Source organism: Oncorhynchus tshawytscha, linkage group LG19 (genome assembly GCF_018296145.1).
Source record: "Oncorhynchus tshawytscha isolate Ot180627B linkage group LG19, Otsh_v2.0, whole genome shotgun sequence".
Lineage (NCBI taxonomy): Eukaryota > Metazoa > Chordata > Actinopteri > Salmoniformes > Salmonidae > Oncorhynchus > Oncorhynchus tshawytscha.
In genome coordinates, this window is record NC_056447.1 from 31,184,476 (window position 1) to 31,203,686 (window position 19,211).

Below are 19,211 nucleotides of genomic sequence, written 5' to 3' on the forward strand. Positions count from 1 at the left end.
CTCTCTCTTCGTTAGACAGAAGTAGGGAGGGTGGGTCACGCTGCAGGCTCAGGAGTCCTCTGAGGAGGATACAGTTGCAGTGAGCTGAAATCCTAGGTCCTGGGTGAGGCTGAGTGAGTGTCCCCTGGATGTCCTCCGGTCAGGCAGGGTGGTGAGTCCCAAAGGGGAGAGGGAGCTAGGAGGGTAGATCAGCCCCCCTAAGGCCTGGAGAGCTTTGGAAGCTGAGCTAGTGGAAATGTGAGAGCAGTTTGTTCCTGAGACTACCAGCCTATTTTTCCTCCTCTCCTGGCTTAGCTCTGTTTGTGACAGTTGTAGACGTCAGTCCTACAAAGAGGATTGGAGGAATTAAAGCAGGAGGGGCAACTGGCTGGAGGGAGAGATGAGATAGGGAGTGAGAGTTCAGTGATAGAGAAGGGGTGGAGGGAAGGGTTGGGGGTGGAGAGCTGTAAAACACACTTTCCCAGTATCTCCATGGTGAGGGGTGTGTGTTATCAGTCTCAGACTGTATTTTGTAGGCAGGTTACCTAAATGTAACTCTGTGCTCTGCTGAAACCATTGACTGAGGGGAGAGTGACTGGGTTGCTAGGGGCATTTTCAGGAACATCATCTGCAGATGATTAGTGCTTGTGACAGTTGCTGAGGGATTGGACCAGCAAAGCCTATTTAATATTCACTTACAGTCTCTTTCTCTCCCATTCTCTTTCTTTCTCCAGTAGCCTCTCCCCTCTAATCCCATTGACCATATTGAAAAAAAAAGTATTCGTATTTTACTCTGTGGATGTAGGCCGATCTGTATTCTACATGTAATACAAACATGCATTTTCTTACATAACACAATGGAACGCCACAAGTATATTTGTATCCGAACTTCCACCACTTTGTGCCCTGCTGGACTCGCCCCAAGATGCATCCGTGATGATGACGTCTAATAAACGTGACAGCCACTGCAGTTGTAAAGACGCGACGAAAATGGCTACGTGTGTAATGCTACGTTGCTTGTCTTCCAACTTTACCTCTGCCATGCCCTTTCTCTACAGTTCGGCACAGCTAACTCCCTCTCGGCTGGTATCCAGGGCATATGTACTACGGACTCTGTTCACTACCACCCGACTCTCATCAGGTACTTGGTTGCGGACCTCGCAACACAGGTGGCTAGCTAACGTTAGCTAGTTCATAACAAGGACGTTCTTGTTTTGCATAGCACGGACATAACGTAGCTAGTTAGCTAAGCGTGTAGATTAGAAGTAGACGAATAACTGTTTTTAGGTTTGTCGACTTATGTGTAGCTACTCGAACTAATTGCAATTTTCGCCTGAATTCCACAGCTCTTAAATTCACAGACAAACACGAATGGATACGAGTAGAGGGGGAGGTAGGGACGGTTGGCATCAGCAAATTTGCTCAGGTGGGTTGTTCTCGAGGCATGCTATCACTAGTTCTTAAAGACATGTTTCGGTACCTGAGTGACAAATTATTTAAACCTGCTTTGGGTGGATGTGTCAATGTGTAGTTCATACATGCAAAATTAGTCTTACCTCAATTAGCCATGAAAGTGACTTTTCTTGAATCTGTGCCATGCCATTTTCACTACATACCCTATCAATTAGAGTTGTAGCCAATGAGCTTCTTCAGCTTTTGAGTGACAACTAACAAAAGGCCTTCTCGGCGATATCCAAGGAGTTTGCAGGGTGGACACAGCAGAGAGGGGAAGCAATGATGTGTTGCACATACGTGACCTAGTATGCAAATTTCGTGGACCTCTTTTGGCTTGTGAGTGCTAATTTCAGAACTACTGGCTAAAAAGTATACACAAGTACCGGACAATCTCTTTAAGAGCCCCATTGGGACCTGTGGTCTTCTTACCAACCCACTGTTAATATATGTTGGCACTTCCAACACATCATGAATCATCAGTGTTGTTGGGACTGACGTCTCATTTAATTGGTAAAATCTAAATCTGTGTCCTGCAGGAGGCTCTAGGAGATGTGGTGTACTGTGGACTACCAGAGGTTGGCACACAGCTGGCACAGACTGGTAAGCAGCAAATCAAATTAGCAGATGTTAATGCGAGTGTAGCGAAATGCTTGTGCTTTTAGTTCCGACAGTACAGTAATAACCAACGCGTAATCTAACCTAACAATTTCACAACAGCTACCTTATACACACACAAGTGTAAAGGGGTGAATAATATGTACATAAAGATATGAATGAGTGATGGTACAGAACAGCATAGGCAAGATGCAGTTGGTGGTATAGAGTACAGTATATACATATAAGATGAGTAATGTAGGGTATGTAAACATTATATTAAGTGGCATTGTTTAAAGTCGCTAGTGATACATTTTTTACATGTATGGCAGCAGACACTCAATGTTAGTGGTGGCTGTTTAACAGTCTGATGGCCTTGAGATAGAAGCTGTTTTTCAGTCTCTCGGTCCCTGCTTTGATGCACCTGTACTGACCTCACCTTCTGGATGATAGCGGGGTGAACAGGCAGTGGCTCGGGGGGTTGTTGTCCTTGATGATCTTTATGGCCTTCCTGTGACATCGGCTGGTGTAGGTGTCCTGGAGGGCAGGTAGTTTGCCCCCGGTGATGCGTTGTGCAGACCTCACTACCCTCTGGAGAGCCTTACGGTTGTGGGCGGAGCAGTTTCCGTACCAGGCGGTGATACAGCCCGACAGGATGCTCTCGATTGTGCATCTGTAAAAGTTTGTGTGCTTTTGGTGACAAGCCAAATTTCTTCAGCCTCCTGAGGTTGAAGAGGCGCTGCTGCACCTTCTTCACCACGCTGTCTGTGTGGGTTGACCAATTCAGTTAGTCCGTGATGTGTACGCCGAGGAACTTAAAACTGTCTACCCTCTCCACTACTGTCCCGTCGATGTGGATAGGGGGGGTGCTCCGTCTGCTGTTTCCTGAAGTCCACAATCATCTGTTTTGTTGACGTTGAGTGTGAGGTTATTTTCTTGACACCACACTCCGAGGGCCCTCACCTCCTCCCTGTAGGCCGTCTCGTCGTTGTTGGTGATCAAGCCTACCACTGTAGTGTCGTCTGCAAACTTGATGATTGGGTTGGAGGCGTGCATGGCCACGCAGTCGTGGGTGAACAGGGAGTACAGGAGAGGGCTCAGAACGCACCCTTGTGGGGCCCCAGTGTTGAGGATCAGTGGGGTGGAGATGTTGTTACCTACCCTCACCACCTGGGGGCGGCCCGTCAGGAAGTTCAGTATTCAGTTGCACAGGGCGGGGTCGAGACCCAGGGTCTCGAGCTTGATGACGAGTTTGGAGGGTACTATGGTGTTAAATGCTGAGCTGTAGCATTCTCACATAGGTATTTCTCTTGTCCAGATGGGTTAGGGCCATGTGCAGTGTGGTTGCGATTGCGTCGTCTGTGGACCTATTGGGGCGATGAGCATATTGGAGTGGGTCTAGGGTGTCAGGTAGGGTGGAGGTGATATGGTCCTTGACTAGTCTCTCAAAGCACTTCATGATGACGGAAGTGAGTGCTACGGGGCGGGGCACTAGTCGTTTAGCTCAGTTACCTTAGCTTTCTTGGGAACCGGAACAATGGTGGCCCTCTTGAAGCATGTGGGAACAGTAGACTGGGATAAGGATTGATTGAATATGCCTGTAAACACACCAGCCAGCTGGTCTGCGCATGCTCTGAGGCTGGGGATGCCGTCTGGGCCTGCAGCCCTGCGAGGGTTAACACGTTTAAATGTTTTACTCATGTCAGCTGCAGTGAAGGAGAGTCCGCAGGATTTGGTAGCGGGCCGTGTCAGTGGTACTGCATTGTCCTCAAAGCGAGCAAAGAAGTTGTTTAGTCTGTCTGGGAGCAAGACATCCTGGTCTGCGACGGGGCTGGTTTTCTTTTTGTAATCCGTGATTGACTGTAGACCCTGCCACATACCTCTTGTGTCTGAGCCGTTGAATTGCGACTCTACTTTGTCTTTATACTGACGCTTAGCTTGTTTGATTGCCTTGCGGAGTGAATAGCTACACTGTTTGTATTCGGTCATGTTTCCGGTCACCTTGCTCTGGTTTAAAGCGGTGGTTCGCGCTTTCAGTTTCGTGCGAATGATGCCATCCATCCACAGTTTCTGGGGTGGGAATGTTTTAACAGTTGCTGTGGGTACGACATCGCCAATGCACTTGCTAATAAACTTGCTCACCGAATCAGCGTATTCGTCAATGCTGTTGTTTGACGCAATGCGGAACATATCCCAGTCCACGTGATCGAGGCAATCTTGAAGCGTGGAATCAGATTGGTCGGACCAGCGTTGAACAGACCAGAGAGCGGGAGCTCATGACCTGGCCTATCGCTGTCCTCTTTTTAGATGAATTTGGAGCATTGGAGAGTGTGAAGGCAGCCAGTGAACTGTACTCTCCTCTAACCGGGGAAGTAACAGAGGTCAACACACTCCTGGCAGACAACCCCGGCCTCGTCAACAAGTCCTGCTACAAAGACGGTGAGCACACACACCCGCCCGCAGACATACATCAAGCTCCAAAAGTCTCCGGACAGTGACACATTTTTTTGCTGTTTTGGCTCTGTACTCTATAACTTTGGATTTGAAGTGAAACAATGACTGAGGTTAGAGTGCAGACTGTCTGTTTTAATTTGAGGGTATTTTCATCCATATCGGGTAAACCATTTAGAAATGACAGCATTTGTTAGACGCACAAATATACAAGAAATGTGTGCTTCTGTAGCTTTCACAATTCATTCAGGATTATCCGTAATCATGGTAGCATCCACATTAATGTAGAAGTGTTTAGAAACATATTCTTATTTACAATAAGTCACTCAAATGACTTATTTACCATTCATTTCTATTGGGCACAAAATAATCTGAAATGCAACCAAAACAAACAACAAATGCATCCAACAAATTTGTAGAGTCACAAGCTTGATGTAATCAATGCATGTTGTGAATATGGTACCAAATACTTAACTTTGGACCAAATACTTTGGACTACTTTAATACACATAGGTGAATTTGTCCCAATACTTGGGGGGGAAGGAGAGACTGTACAAAAGGTTAAGTAATTTCCAAACGATCTACCAATATGGATGAAAATACCTTCAAATTAAAGCTGACAGTCTGTAGTTTAACCTCATAGTAGTTGTATCATTTCAAATCCAAATTGCTGGAGTACAGAGCCAAAACAAAATTGTCACCGTCCCAATACTTTGAGCTCACTGTATATGCCTACACTAGTCTAAACACATTCTTGACACGCACACAAACCAGTGATTATTTTAGAAATAATATTCAAACAAGGCCTGTGACTAGGCTCACCTCTGACTTCTAATCCTTGCTGGGACAGGATGGCTGATGAAGATGACCATTGCTAACCCTAAGGAGCTGGATGCTCTGATGGATGAGAAGGCTTATGAGAGATACATCAGATCCATAGAAGACTAGCATCGCCTAGACGCAACCCTCATCACCCCCCTCACCTGCCTAGCAATCCCTACTAGAGAGGAAGTGCACCAGTTGTGCCGGGAGTCAGATGTGACACTACACCGGGAAACCACCAGAAATGCCAGAGAAGCAGCAGAGCTCATCCATGTTGACTTGCCAGTGTTATTGTGGTCTGAATGTTAAGTCTTTAGTGTACTGGTAATGACTATGACCTAATGGGGATGTTGGGAGCAAATGTCTTACACATGTGGCATGACGTACTGTACGAGTCCTGATGCATTCTCTGGCTGAATCTCAAGTCTTATCCTTGATTCCTTGTGTCCTTTCTCCACCTCCTTAAAACATTAGAGGGTTTCATTATGTTTTGAGGAGTTAAGGACACAAAATAATTGAGAAATACTTTATGATTAATCCTCAGTCTTCCACTCAAAGCCTTCCCCAAGCACAGGGGATGAGGAACTTTTGCTGCATTCATAATTAAGTGAGAAGTTGTTAATTATACCAGTTGGATGTATTCACATGCTTTTAACTAATTGAGAAATTGGATGATAGATGAGTTTCCCACTAGTAATTATGAGGTGTAGGGGGGTTTAAGTGGATTTTTCCCAGTTGTGTGTGGTAAATACCACCTTCCCACTTGGTTATGAATGCAGCATCAAGACTAAACACTACTGGGAAAAATAGTGCAATTCTGAGGACTATCAAATACAGCTGTCTGGATCAGTCCATCTGGTAGGGGAGGGGGAAGGGCTAATAATAAAGCACTTTGGATCTGGAGCAGGCTGGTTTCTACTGTATGTTGTTGTGCGTCTGTATGCACAGGCACTGAAGATTACATAAAAATAAAACTCTTGACTTGCACTTCCTTGTGTGTTTACTTAGTGCAAGTCCTGTCCACTTCATCCCCCCTGAGTACTTTTACTGAGATGTCTGTGTAGCCTCTGATACTAGTTTGGAAAGACGGCACTTAAAGATTAATGAAAAATACAATGTTTATATTTGCTTGAATTCCTTAGTACAAATATTGCACTTTAACACAATGACACCTAGTAGCAGTGCTTGCAGTTGATTCAGCCTGCGTTACTGAATTATGACTGGTAAAGGACTAAAATGTAAACCAATTAATTTAAACAGCAGTTTGTCCTTGTTACACAGACTAACCACACTGTTCCCGCACCGATGATATGGATGTCGATTAAGGCAGCCCCCCCACACCTCTGATTCAGAGGAGTTTGTTTTACATTGCAGTTGAATGCATTCAGTTGTACAACTGGCTAGGTGTACCCTTAAACTCTAACCCATGATGTGGTACCTAGTTTTGCAACAGTTCTATCAGTGTAGGCTGATCTTTAACCCCTGCCCTCTTGGTCATCTGTGAAACGTAGCCACTCCCCCAGGCACAGAGGATAACCTGGCCTTAGCAGCAGGGGTCCTCCTAACCCTTCCATTGGCCATATGGGTGTGTGCCAGTCCCTCTATCTTTCTCTGGTCTCTCCTGTCTCTCCCTCCCCTCTTTCATCACGCTGGTCATGAAGTCTGTCTGGTTCAGGAAGGCGATGGTCTCATCCCGCCTGCGACTCACATGGGGGTTAGAGGCAGCGTCCGGGTCTGGATCGTCTGATTGGTGTTTGAACTCCATGCGGGTGATGACAGGCAGGAGGAACTGCCTATCTGTGTTGACCACGAATCCCTGAGTGAGAAGTTGTCACTCACTCAATTTAGCTAAATTCCCAGTGTGACATTTGTACATAAAATACACAATTATAAAATGGCTAAAGGCATTAAAAAAACATTTAGGCAAGGAAAGAAATCATACAGGAAAAATAGTACTGAGGATCACTCATGTGACACAATACAATAGAATCAGTGAGTTGATGCACACCCAGGGCCTCTGAGACCAGAGGGGGGGGGACCAGGTTCACGTACTCCCCAAAATGCCTCCTCACCAACTTCACGTCCTGCAGAGAGAGGCTCCTTTCCTCCAGATCTGTCAGTGTAGAGCAATAAGGGAAGTGTAGCACTCACAATTCTATACAGAGAAACACATGAGTTGAGTTAACTTAGGAGCAAGGCTATGGTAGGATTAACTACTGTAAGGTTAGGTTCAGGTTGTTACAATGAGGTTAGGATAAATCTGGTAAGATAAGGGTAACTATGGTAAGGGTATAGGTTAGGATAAGGCTGTTGCTCTTGTCTTACTGGTGCGGCGCAGCATGGAGGCTGGACACTTACAGGGTTTGGGTATGAAGTCATCAGGCACAGCAGCCAGCTCAGGGCACCACGTCCTGGCGTAACTTCCGTTAGGGTCACAGGTCATGGCCACGTCAACAGGATGCATGACAAAGTTCCAGTGGTCCAGACCACACATGCCTCCATTCTGCCACATCACGGCATTTTTGGCCATGTCAGCATCTACCATAGTGTCCTACACACACAGTAAAATGTGAATTAAACAGACAAAGCTCTACATCTCCATATTCTGGTGTGTGTGTTCACCTGGAACCAGCAGTATCCCTCCTGCCATGGTAGATGGAGGTAAACTATGAGGAAAGATAGTTGTTCATCATCTCATATAGTTGTTCATCCATTCAGTCAGCCACAGCTGTCTACTATACGCAGGGGTGGGCAGTTCCAGTCATCAAGGGCCTGATTGGTGTCACAGTTTTTCCCCAGCCCCAAATAACACGCCTGACTCCAATAATCACCTAATCATGAGCTTCAGTTTAGACTGCAATTTGATTAATCAGCTGTGTTTGCTAGGGATGCAGAAAAAGTGTGACCAATCAGGCCCACGAGGACTGGAGTTGCCCACCCCAACCTGTCCTGCCTCTCTGACGTGCCTTCAGATGGTCCTGCTCACTACTCCACCGAAGGGCCTGATTGGACAGAAACCAGGAAGCGAGTAAGTGTTCTGCTTTCATTGGATACAAACCAGGAAGAGGATCAGTGTTAACCCTGCCCTTACCTTGACTCAGTGGTTCCCAAGGAAGGTCAGGGAACAGTGTTGGCTGCCAGTAGGCCAGGTCCCTCCAGGACAGTTTTCATATGAACTTGGGGGGTCGGCAGCGTAACCCTTTCACGTGCCACAGCGAAAAAACTACTGTAACTGTCACTGCCATAATATTTTAAATATCCAAAGTGTATATCTAGAATGAGTCATAATCATCCATGAAAATACATATTTAAATGTACATTTCTTTGAATTTTTCATACGTTTTTCGGTTATCAATTCTGGTGATAAGCGAGTAGGCTGGGTCGTCACTAGTTACCACAGCCACAAAGTCATTAACCCCGCCTATTTCTGCATTTATTTTCTTAAAATTTGATTTTAAACATAAACTTAACCACACTACTAACCTTATATCTAGCCTTAAATTATGATCTAAAAGCTATTTTTGTTTTAATTAATTTTTATGATATAGACCATTTTGACTTTGTGGCTGTGCTATCTAGTGAAACATAAATGATTGACTCAACAGCTGATCTCTAGTTAACCCTCCTGCTGTGTTCCGGTCTAATTGGACCGATTTACAAGTTTTCTCTCTGAAAAAAAAAAGTAGTTTATTTCATCTGATTGTCATAAGGTTCCATGACTTTGTCCACACAGGGCATCTTGAACACACAAAATACATTTGGATGATTTTCATAAAATGTAGGTTGCTTTATTTAACTTTTGGTCACTAGAAATGAATGGGTGAGACTACAATTAGTGTATAAATGTGTGTTTGAGTACACACACACACACACACACACACACACCTCATTCCCCTTCTTGGTTTCCATCGCAACCCCCACGGGAAACTTTCCCCAATAGAATCTTTCCCCCACGGGAACCACACCTGTTGGCATTCTCACAAACAATCGCAACATTGTTTCAAACTAATATATAGAACTTTTCTCTCAGCTCTGGTATATAAAGCTTTTTTGAGGCCTTGCTCACAATTCATTCTGTGGCAGCACAATGACCAAATGGTATACTGTATGTGAGGCTCTTGATCATATCTTTGATCATGACACCTCAAAAACGAGTTGTATGAGCTCAGGTCAATGAGGCCTACAGGCCATAAATAGCAAATAGAAGTTCAAAACGTGTAATGTTCACAAGAACTTAAGTTGACATAAAAATCGAACACAACATTAGGTGATAATATATGTATTATTGTGGATTTATGATCAGCTATAATGGGGCAGTCATTTTGAACCGGGAACACAGAATTAATTAACATGAAATGAACACAACAGGAGGGTAAACAAACACAGTCCAACACTATTTTGTCATCTGATGTGATGCAATGCAACATTTTGACCAGTAGAGAGCACACAAGTCTAAAATATGACAGCCATGAGTCATCTTCTATGCTCATGGTGCTCCGGAGCACCCCTCAGCTCCCCTCTTCACACTAAAGACAAATCAAATCATCATAACTATCATCATCGTCCAGTCTAGCCATCCTACAACCTCTCCCACCAACTTTCATAACCTTCATTTATTCTCTTGATCCTCATACTATACTGAAAGGATGCGGGAGAGAGAGAGGGAGAGGGAGTGGGAGAGAGAGATCAATAGTGTTTAGACAGGGTATGTAGTCTCTAAGTGTGTGATCAATAGAGAACAGGGGGAGATTAGCTGGCTTCTCTCTCAGTTTCCCACTAACAGACAGATCAGTGAATGGACCAATCTGCCCTCAGGCTAAACACATTGACCTGCTGTTTCAGTCTTCTGTCTCGTGCTATCAATAAAGATCTGTTTTGAATGCATACCTAAGAGATCAAAGAGAGAGACAGAGAGAAAGGTGAAAGGAGAAGAGAGGAGGTGAGGACGGGAGATGAGAGGAGCGCAAGAGAGAGGGAAGGGAGAGAGATAACGAGTAAATGAGCAGACAATAGTGTTGCGCTGTACCTCCAAGTCTTTGTCCTGCCAACAGGCACATGTCCACAGCTCTGACTCCTTAACACACAGGTACACACGTGCACGCCCCTATAAAATCACCATAACATCTCCAGGACAATTCATGTAAAGACAGATTAAAAACTAAGTGAGGAGAAACGGGCCACTGGAATAGCTATTTGCAACTCATAAATCATTCTGACACACAGGCGCGCGCGAGTACACACGCGCACGCATACACACACACACACACACACACACACAGTAATTAAACACTGGCTATGTACTCTCTCTTGGTGTAAATCAGACATGCAGACACAGTTATCACATTAGGGAGGTCTGCCATGTAGAAACACGAGGGGGAGGGGAGGGGACCAAACACACATACAGATACACACGATTGCATCCTCCTCCCACAGCAGGAGGAATATTTGTATTTCTTCACCATAACCATAACCATGCTTACAGTACATAAACACATAACCTCAACCATGACATCCCAATTCGGCACTTGGTCCATGACTTTCCCATTTCACCTATCCTCTCTCTTGTTCTCTCTCACCCTTTCTCCTCTCTCTATTGCTCCGTCTCTCCTCTGTTTTCCCACAGTGGTCGATAGCTCTTTAGAAGCATTGAGTGAATCAGCTGGTGGAGAACAGGAGGACAGAGAGATGCTGAGGGGTTAATGTAGGTAAGCAGGAGGACAGAGAGAGGCTGAGGGGTTAATGTGGGTAAGCAGGAGGACAGAGAGATGCTGAGGGGTTAATGTAGGTAAGCAGGAGGACAGAGAGAGGCTGAGGGGTTAATGTAGGTAAGCAGGAGGACAGAGAGAGGATGAGGGGTTAATGTAGGTAAGCAGGAGGACAGAGAGAGGCTGAGGGGTTAATGTAGGTAAGCAGGAGGACAGAGAGAGGCTGAGGGGTTAATGTAGGTAAGCAGGAGGACAGAGAGAGGATGAGGGGTTAATGTAGGTAAGCAGGAGGACAGAGAGAGGCTGAGGGGTTAATGTAGGTAAGCAGGAGGACAGAGAGAGGCTGAGGGGTTAATGTAGGTAAGCAGGAGGACAGAGAGAGGCTGAGGGGTTAATGTAGGTAAGCAGGAGGACAGAGAGAGGCTGAGGGGTTAATGTAGGTAAGCAGGAGGACAGAGAGAGGCTGAGGGGTTAATGTAGGTGAAGAGAAACATGAAGAACACATCACTTCATTGCCAGGTATCAGAGCTGAAGTCTAGGTATAAAACAGGGAGAACACATATCGTCATTGCCAAGTATCAGAGCTGAAGTCTAGCTATAAAACAGGGAGAACACATATCGTCATTGCCAAGTATCAGAGCTGAAGTCTAGCTATAAAACAGGGAGAACACATATCGTCATTGCCAGGTATCAGAGCTGAAGTCTAGCTATAAAACAGGGAGAACACATCACTTCATTGCCAAGTATCAGAGCTGAAGTCTAGCTATAAAACAGGGAGAACACATATCATCATTGCCAGGTATCAGAGCTGAAGTCTAGCTATAAAACAGGGAGAACACATATAGTCATTGCCAAGTATCAGAGCTGAAGTCTAGCTATAAAACAGGGAGAACACATATCATCATTGCCAGGTATCAGAGCTGAAGTTTAGCTATAAAACAGGGAGAACACATATAGTCATTGCCAAGTATCAGAGCTGAAGTCTAGCTATAAAACAGGGAGAACACATATCGTCATTGCCAAGTATCAGAGCTGAAGTCTAGCTATAAAACGGGGAGAACACATCACTTCATTGTCAGGTATCAGAGCTGAAGTCTAGCTATAAAACGGGGAGAACACATCACTTCATTTCCAGGTATCAGAGCTGAAGTCTAGCTATAAAACAGGGAGAACACATATCATCATTGCCAGGTATCAGAGCTGAAGTCTAGCTATAAAACAGGGAGAACACATATCGTCATTGCCAAGTATCAGAGCTGAAGTCTAGCTATAAAACAGGGAGAACACATATCGTCATTGCCAAGTATCAGAGCTGAAGTCTAGCTATAAAACGGGGAGAACACATATCGTCATTGCCAGGTATCAGAGCTGAAGTCTAGCTATAAAACGGGGAGAACACATATCGCCATTGCCAGGTATCAGAGCTGAAGTCTAGCTATAAAACAGGGAGAACACATATCGTCATTGCCAAGTATCAGAGCTGAAGTCTAGCTATAAAACAGGGAGAACACATATCGTAATTGCCAGGTATCAGAGCTGAAGTCTAGCTATAAAACGGGGAGAACACATATCGTCATTGCCAGGTATCAGAGCTGAAGTCTAGCTATAAAACGGGGAGAACACATATCGTCATTGCCAGGTATCAGAGCTGAAGTCTAGCTATAAAACGGGGAGAACACATCACTTCATTGCCAGGTATCAGAGCTGAAGTCTAGCTATAAAACGGGGAGAACACATCACTTCATTGCCAAGTATCAGAGCTGAAGTCTAGCTATAAAACAGGGAGAACACATATCGTCATTGCCAGGTATCAGAGCTGAAGTCTAGCTATAAAACAGGGAGAACACATATCGTCATTGCCAAGTATCAGAGCTGAAGTCTAGCTATAAAACAGGGAGAACACATATCGTAATTGCCAGGTATCAGAGCTGAAGTCTAGCTATAAAACGGGGAGAACACATATCGTCATTGCCAGGTATTAGAGCTGAAGTCTAGCTATAAAACGGGGAGAACACATATCGTCATTGCCAGGGATCAGAGCTGAAGTCTAGCTATAAAATGGGGAGAACACATATCATCATTGCCAGGTATCAGAGAAGAAGTCTAGCTGTGATGTATGCTCGACGGGACCACCTAGCCCTATAGCAACCGCCATAGCAACACACTCTGCCATCTACGTGAACAGCATAATAAGATTACAGGAATACACACACACCGTCAGAAGCAGAAACATTAACATACACACACACCGTCAGAAGCAGAAACATTAACATACTGTACACACACCGTCAGAAGCAGAAACATTAACATACTGTACACACACTGTCAGAAGCAGAAACATTAACATACTATACACACACAGAAACACACAGTGGAGGTTTGGTTCATATTCCAGAGCCTGATCAAACACTCAGCTGTTGGTTTTGTGGATCACTGTAGGGATGTTTAGAGAGCAGAAATAGAGAGAGGAAGAGAGGAGGGAGAAGAAATGAAAATAGAGGAGAGGTGAGGAGAACAGAGGTTGGATATGAGAGACCATCCCCTTCTGGATGCTTTGAGAGATTGAAGGGGTGGAGGGGACAGGAAGAGAAAGAGGACATTAGAGAAAGCGAGAATAAAGGAAGATAGTCATAGCTGCAGGAAGATTTTAGGGGGTGGGGTGGGGGGGGTATTTTGTCCACTCAAACAGGATTAATAAAGCCCTAGTTCACACAAGACTCATCTATTTTTTTCCATTATTATTATTTTCAATTTGTCAGGGGGTGCTGCAGCACCCTCAGCACCACTACTTCCTGCAGCTATGAAGATAATACAGAGGCTTGAGAAAAAAAGGAGAATGGAAAAGGAGGTGTGTGTGATAAAGTGGAGGGGAGAGAAAAGAAGATAAATTAGAAGAGAGAGAGGATGAAGGAAAGGAGGGAGAGGATGGAGGATGAAGGAAAGGAGGGAGAGGATGGAGGATGAAGGAAAGGAGAGAGAGGATGGAGGATGAAGGAAAGGAGAGAGAGGATGGAGGATGAAGGAAAGGAGAGAGAGGATGGAGGATGAAGGAAAGGAGGGAGAGGATGGAGGATGAAGGAAAGGAGAGAGAGGATGGAGGATGAAGGAAAGGAGAGAGAGGATGGAGGATGAAGGAAAGGAGAGAGAGGATGGAGGTTGGAAAAGAGAGAGAGGATGGAGGTTGGAAAAGAGAGAGAGGCTGAAGGAAAGGAGAGAAAGAATGTAGGTGTGGAATACTGGAGGATAGAACAGAAGATAGAATTCCTCCCCCTCCAGCCTTGCATAAATTACACATATCATTTGCATATTCACTACTTTCACTACATGACTACATACATGATATTCATTAGCATAATAACCATCTATTATAGTAAGCTTTGTTTGACGATAAAGGATAGTTTAAAGGGAAAACAATATGAGGAAGGGAACAACACGAGGAAGTGTGTGTGTGTGTGCATGCGTATGTGTGTGGGGGTATCTTTGTGCGCGTGTGTGTGGGTATGTGTGTGAGCGTGTCTGCGTATGCGCGTGTGTGTCTGTGTGTGTCATCTGGGATTCCATTCCTGGATTCCTGGTGCATGTGTTTATTGTGTGCTGTGCGTTATATATACCCCAGAGGGAGGGGGTAATCAAACTACCTTCAGGGCTTCAGCTTAACTCAACACACAGGGAGCTGGGAAGAGAGAGACATAGAGACAGACAGAGACAGATGGAGACAGAAAAACAGAGAGGCAGACAGAGAGACAGACACAGAGAGACAGATATATATATAGAGGGAGAGACAGAGAAAGAGGCAGGGAGATATTGAGGGAGGGAGGGAAAGAGGGCGGTGGATAGAGGAGCTGCAAATGAGGTTGGCACGGTGCCATCCACTCAGGGCTGGTTCCCACACACTGGCATGGGGAGGGTGGTGTAGAGGGGCCAGGATAAGGAACAGAGAGACTCTTTCACATTGCTACACCAATGCCCAAAGACAGACAAGATACTCAGATGTAGAGGTCGTCATTGCAAAAACATTTTTTGCAATTGACATACCTGTGTAAATTAAGGTTAAAAAAAGATAAAGAGGAGATGCAGAGGATGAAGGAGGACATAAGGAAGAGCCCTTGAGACCCCTGGAGGGTAGCCGAAACAAGACGACTAGATCCAGGAGGATGAGGAGAGGAAGTATAGAAATTAGGGTGAGGACGGAGGGAGGAAAAGGAGGACGATGAAGAACATGGACTCTGCCGGGCGATTTGAGAGGCACATCAATGGCAGCTGGCATTCAGAGGACAGGCATCATACCATCAACAGTCTCCACTCCCTCCATCCTCCTCTCTTTCTCTGCATCCATCGCTCTCTCCTCCCTGTGCCAGCTAGTGGATGACATGCCAGCCAGCTGCTGTGACACGCTCGAAAACAACGGAGCTAGCAGCAGAGAAATGTCTCGTTCGGAGAGAGGAGATTCACTAGAGAGGATTCATCGCTATTCAATGTTTGTTTGTTTGTTGGATTGTTTGGACAAATCTGTCCAGGAGTGCCAGGGCAATGCTTGACAGCTTCCCAGCGATGGCATCTTTCAGCGGGGGAGGCAGACCAAGAGTTGGCACTACACCAGGGGAGAAAGACAGAGCGTTGGCACTGCACCAAACACAACACAACACAACAGATGCTTACGGCTGCTAACAGGCTGGTTAAATACTAAAGAAAGAGCTTTCACATACTTATGTGACCGACGGGTTTGAACCTGGGGATCAAACGTTTTAGCCCGCTAAGTCAATGTAGCTCTTCAGAAGGGATCAAACGTTTTAGCCCGCTAAGTCAATGTAGCTCTTCAGAAGGGATCAAACGTTTTAGTCCGCTAAGTCAATGTAGCTCTTCAGAAGGGATCAAACGTTTTAGCCCGCTAAGTCAATGTAGCTCTTCAGAAGGGATCAAACGTTTTAGCCCGCTAAGTCAATGTAGCTCTTCAGAAGGGATCAAACGTTTTAGCCCGCTAAGTCAATGTAGCTCTTCAGACGGGATCAAACGTTTTAGTCCGCTAAGTCAATGTAGCTCTTCAGATGGGATCAAACGTTTTAGTCCGCTAAGTCAATGTAGCTCTTCAGACGGGATCAAACGTTTTAGTCCGCTAAGTCAATGTAGCTCTTCAGATGGGATCAAACGTTTTTAGTCAATGTAGCTCTTCAGAAGGGATCAAACGTTTTAGTCCGCTAAGTCAATGTAGCTCTTCAGAAGGGATCAAACGTTTTAGTCCGCTAAGTCAATGTAGCTCTTAAGGGATCAAACGTTTTAGTCCGCTAAGTCAATGTAGCTCTTCAGACGGGATCAAACGTTTTAGTCCGCTAAGTCAATGTAGCTCTTCAGACGGGATCAAACGTTTTAGTCCGCTAAGTCAATGCAAGCTCTTCAGACGGGATCAAACGTTTTAGCCCGCTAAGTCAATGTAGCTCTTCAGAAGGGATCAAACGTTTTAGTCCGCTAAGTCAATGTAGCTCTTCAGACGGGATCAAACGTTTTAGTCCGCTAAGTCAATGTAGCTCTTCAGACGGGATCAAACGTTTTAGTCCGCTAAGTTTAGCTCTTCAGAAGGGATCAAACGTTTTAGTCCGCTAAGTCAATGTAGCTCTTCAGATGGGATCAAACGTTTTTCCGCTAAGAAGACGGGATCAAACGTTTTAGTCCGCTAAGTCAATGTAGCTCTTCAGACGGGATCAAACGTTTTAGTCCGCTAAGTCAATGTAGCTCTTCAGAAGGGATCAAACGTTTTAGTCCGCTAAGTCAATGTAGCTCTTCAGACGGGATCAAACGTTTTAGTCCGCTAAGTCAATGTAGCTCTTCAGATGGGATCAAACGTTTTAGTCCGCTAAGTCAATGTAGCTCTTCAGACGGGATCAAACGTTTTAGTCCGCTAAGTCAATGCAACTCTTCAGACGGGATTCAAACGTTTTAGTCCGCTAAGTCAATGCAACTCTTCAGACGGGATTCAAACGTTTTAGTCCGCTAAGTCAATGCAAGTCTTCAGACGTGATTCAAACGTTTTAGTCCGCTAAGTCAATGCAACTCTTCAGACGGGATTCAAACGTTTTAGTCCGCTAAGTCAATGCAACTCTTCAGACGGTATTCAAACGTTTTAGTCCGCTAAGTCAATGCAACTCTTCAGCAACTCTTCGGGATTCAAACGTTTTAGTCCGCTAAGTCAATGCAACTCTTCAGACGGGATTCAAACGTTTTAGTCCGCTAAGTCAATGCAACTCTTCAGACGGGATTCAAACGTTTTAGCCCGCTAAGTCAATGCAACTCTTCAGACGTGATTCAAACGTTTTAGTCCGCTAAGTCAATGCAACTCTTCAGACGGGATTCAAACGTTTTAGTCCGCTAAGTCAATGCAACTCTTCAGACGGGATTCAAACGTTTTAGTCCGCTAAGTCAATGCAACTCTTCAGACGGGATTCAAACGTTTTAGTCCGCTAAGTCAATGCAACTCTTCAGACGGGATTCAAACGTTTTAGCCCGCTAAGTCAATGCAACTCTTCAGACGAGATCGAAATGTCAACAACAACCAACAACCAGTGAGTGGCAAAGGCATGGGGGGGCACAATATCCTCATGAACCCAGGAGTACAGTAATAAGGAGAGGGATGAGACTGCAACTTTCTCTGTACTAGTACATCCCTCTCTTCTCTCAGTATCTGCACCGCTAAGCAGCAAACACTGAACCCATGTGTTGGAAATGGCATCTCCTACATTCTTAGAAAAAAGGGTTCCATAGGGGTTCTTCGGCTGTCTCCATCGGATAATCCTTTTTAGTTCCTTTCTACAGAGGGTTCTACATGAAACCCAAAAGGGTTACACCTGCAACCAAAAGGGTTCTACCTGGAACCAATAAGATTCTTCAAAGGGTTCTCCTATGGGGACAGCCAAAGACACCTTTTAGGTTCTAAGCTTCCTTTTAGGTTCTAAGAGTGTATGGTGCATCAGACTGAGGGAACATTTACAACAGAAGAATAATGAGATCGTCTTAAATATGGTGGCCTGTTATGGATTTCAAGTTCACAGAGAAAACAAGGATGGAGGAATCAATGAGAAGATGGATTTTGGGATTCACCATGTGTGTTATTTCCATACCAGCCAGATTGCTGCAGTCCAAAGGCCAGATCACAGACACAAGCAGAACCAGGCAGTAGGCGCTGCTGTATGTGTGTCTGGTTATCTCCTCTGTTGTTAATGAACAGTGACGGACTAATTTCAACAGCCAATCATAATTAGTGATTTAATCGCTCTGCAACATTTTCCTCACCCTGCTTCCCACCACATCAACCCAACTCACACCCCTAAACCGTGCCACATGGTTGGACGTGACTGGATATGCTAATGTCTGGAGATTGTGCGTGTAGACAGAGAGAATCTGCCAGGACTAAAAGGGATGTGTGACAGTGTGAGATCACGCAGCAGTAGTTCCGTTTTTTGTTTTTTCTTCACTGGTTATTTGGATTAATCATGATTGGTTGAAGACGGGCTTAAACTGCTTCACCTTAGCTAGTTTGCGTGTGTGTGGGGGGCTTTGGCTGAGAGTTTTGTTTTGAGAGGGTGGAGACTTCATTTTTGCCAGAACTCAATTTCTAACATGTATGTGCACAGAAGTGAATCGCATTGCAGCTGACCCAATTACCTGAGATTTTATTTATGGTGCAGAGGTTATCTGGAGACTAACGAGCAGTGGATCAACCTCTTCCCTCTCTTCATCCCCTCCCTACCACTCATTTTACTCCCGCCATCTCTCCCTCCCTCCAGACTCCTGTGGGATCTTAATTAATCGCAGCCTTCATTATGCAAATACAGTGTAATAAACGACAGGAGAGGAGGAGCTAGACACAGTCTAAAGGAGGGAGAGGTGGGGGAGGGAGAGATGGAGAGGGGATGCAAATCTGGTTTTACCTACAGTGTGATCTCACCAATACCATTGAACATGTACTGATAAAGGATTGGTACATGTTTATAGCAGAACACAAGACTATAGTGTCATCTCTCCATCAAGCACCTGCTCTCCCCAGACTGTTGGCCTATTCTGCTTCAAGCACACAAGGAATATATGTAATACTTGCAGAAGCTCAGCAGCCAACGCCATCTTAGTTTAATCATCACACAGGATCATAGGGTTCATGCGAATTTCATTTGCATATCATTAAACGGTGAGACTCATTTGGAGCGGCCAGCAGGAATG

General features: G+C 45.0%; 2 protein-coding genes across 5 annotated transcripts; one reads left to right on the forward strand and one right to left on the reverse strand.

The window, feature by feature from the left end:
• Positions 1–926: 926 nt before the first annotated feature.
• On the forward strand, positions 927–6,288 carry gcsha (glycine cleavage system protein H (aminomethyl carrier), a). The gene is made up of 5 exons (XM_024379565.2): positions 927–1,120; positions 1,326–1,405; positions 1,971–2,034; positions 4,336–4,467; positions 5,330–6,288. Exons 1-5 carry the CDS (start codon positions 970–972, stop codon positions 5,425–5,427), a joined length of 525 nt encoding a protein of 174 aa, XP_024235333.1. The 5' UTR covers positions 927–969; the 3' UTR covers positions 5,428–6,288.
• Positions 6,289–6,326: 38 nt separating this feature from the next.
• LOC112218620 (deoxyribodipyrimidine photo-lyase-like) lies at positions 6,327–8,174 on the reverse strand. 4 transcript variants are annotated; one of them, XR_002948639.2, is made up of 4 exons: positions 7,924–8,174; positions 7,660–7,852; positions 7,374–7,456; positions 6,327–7,117 (listed from the first exon to the last, which is right to left on the reverse strand). XR_002948639.2 is itself a non-coding variant. In XM_024379566.2 (4 exons), exons 2-4 carry the CDS (start codon positions 7,844–7,846, stop codon positions 6,863–6,865), a joined length of 483 nt encoding a protein of 160 aa, XP_024235334.1. In that variant the 5' UTR covers positions 7,847–7,852; positions 7,924–8,160; the 3' UTR covers positions 6,327–6,862. The 4 variants fall into 4 exon arrangements, 2 of the variants coding, with proteins under 2 accessions (XP_024235334.1, XP_024235335.1); XR_006079366.1 differs by having other exon boundaries at positions 7,354–7,414; positions 7,924–8,163; XM_024379566.2 differs by having other exon boundaries at positions 7,374–7,414; positions 7,924–8,160.
• Positions 8,175–19,211: the final 11,037 nt, after the last annotated feature.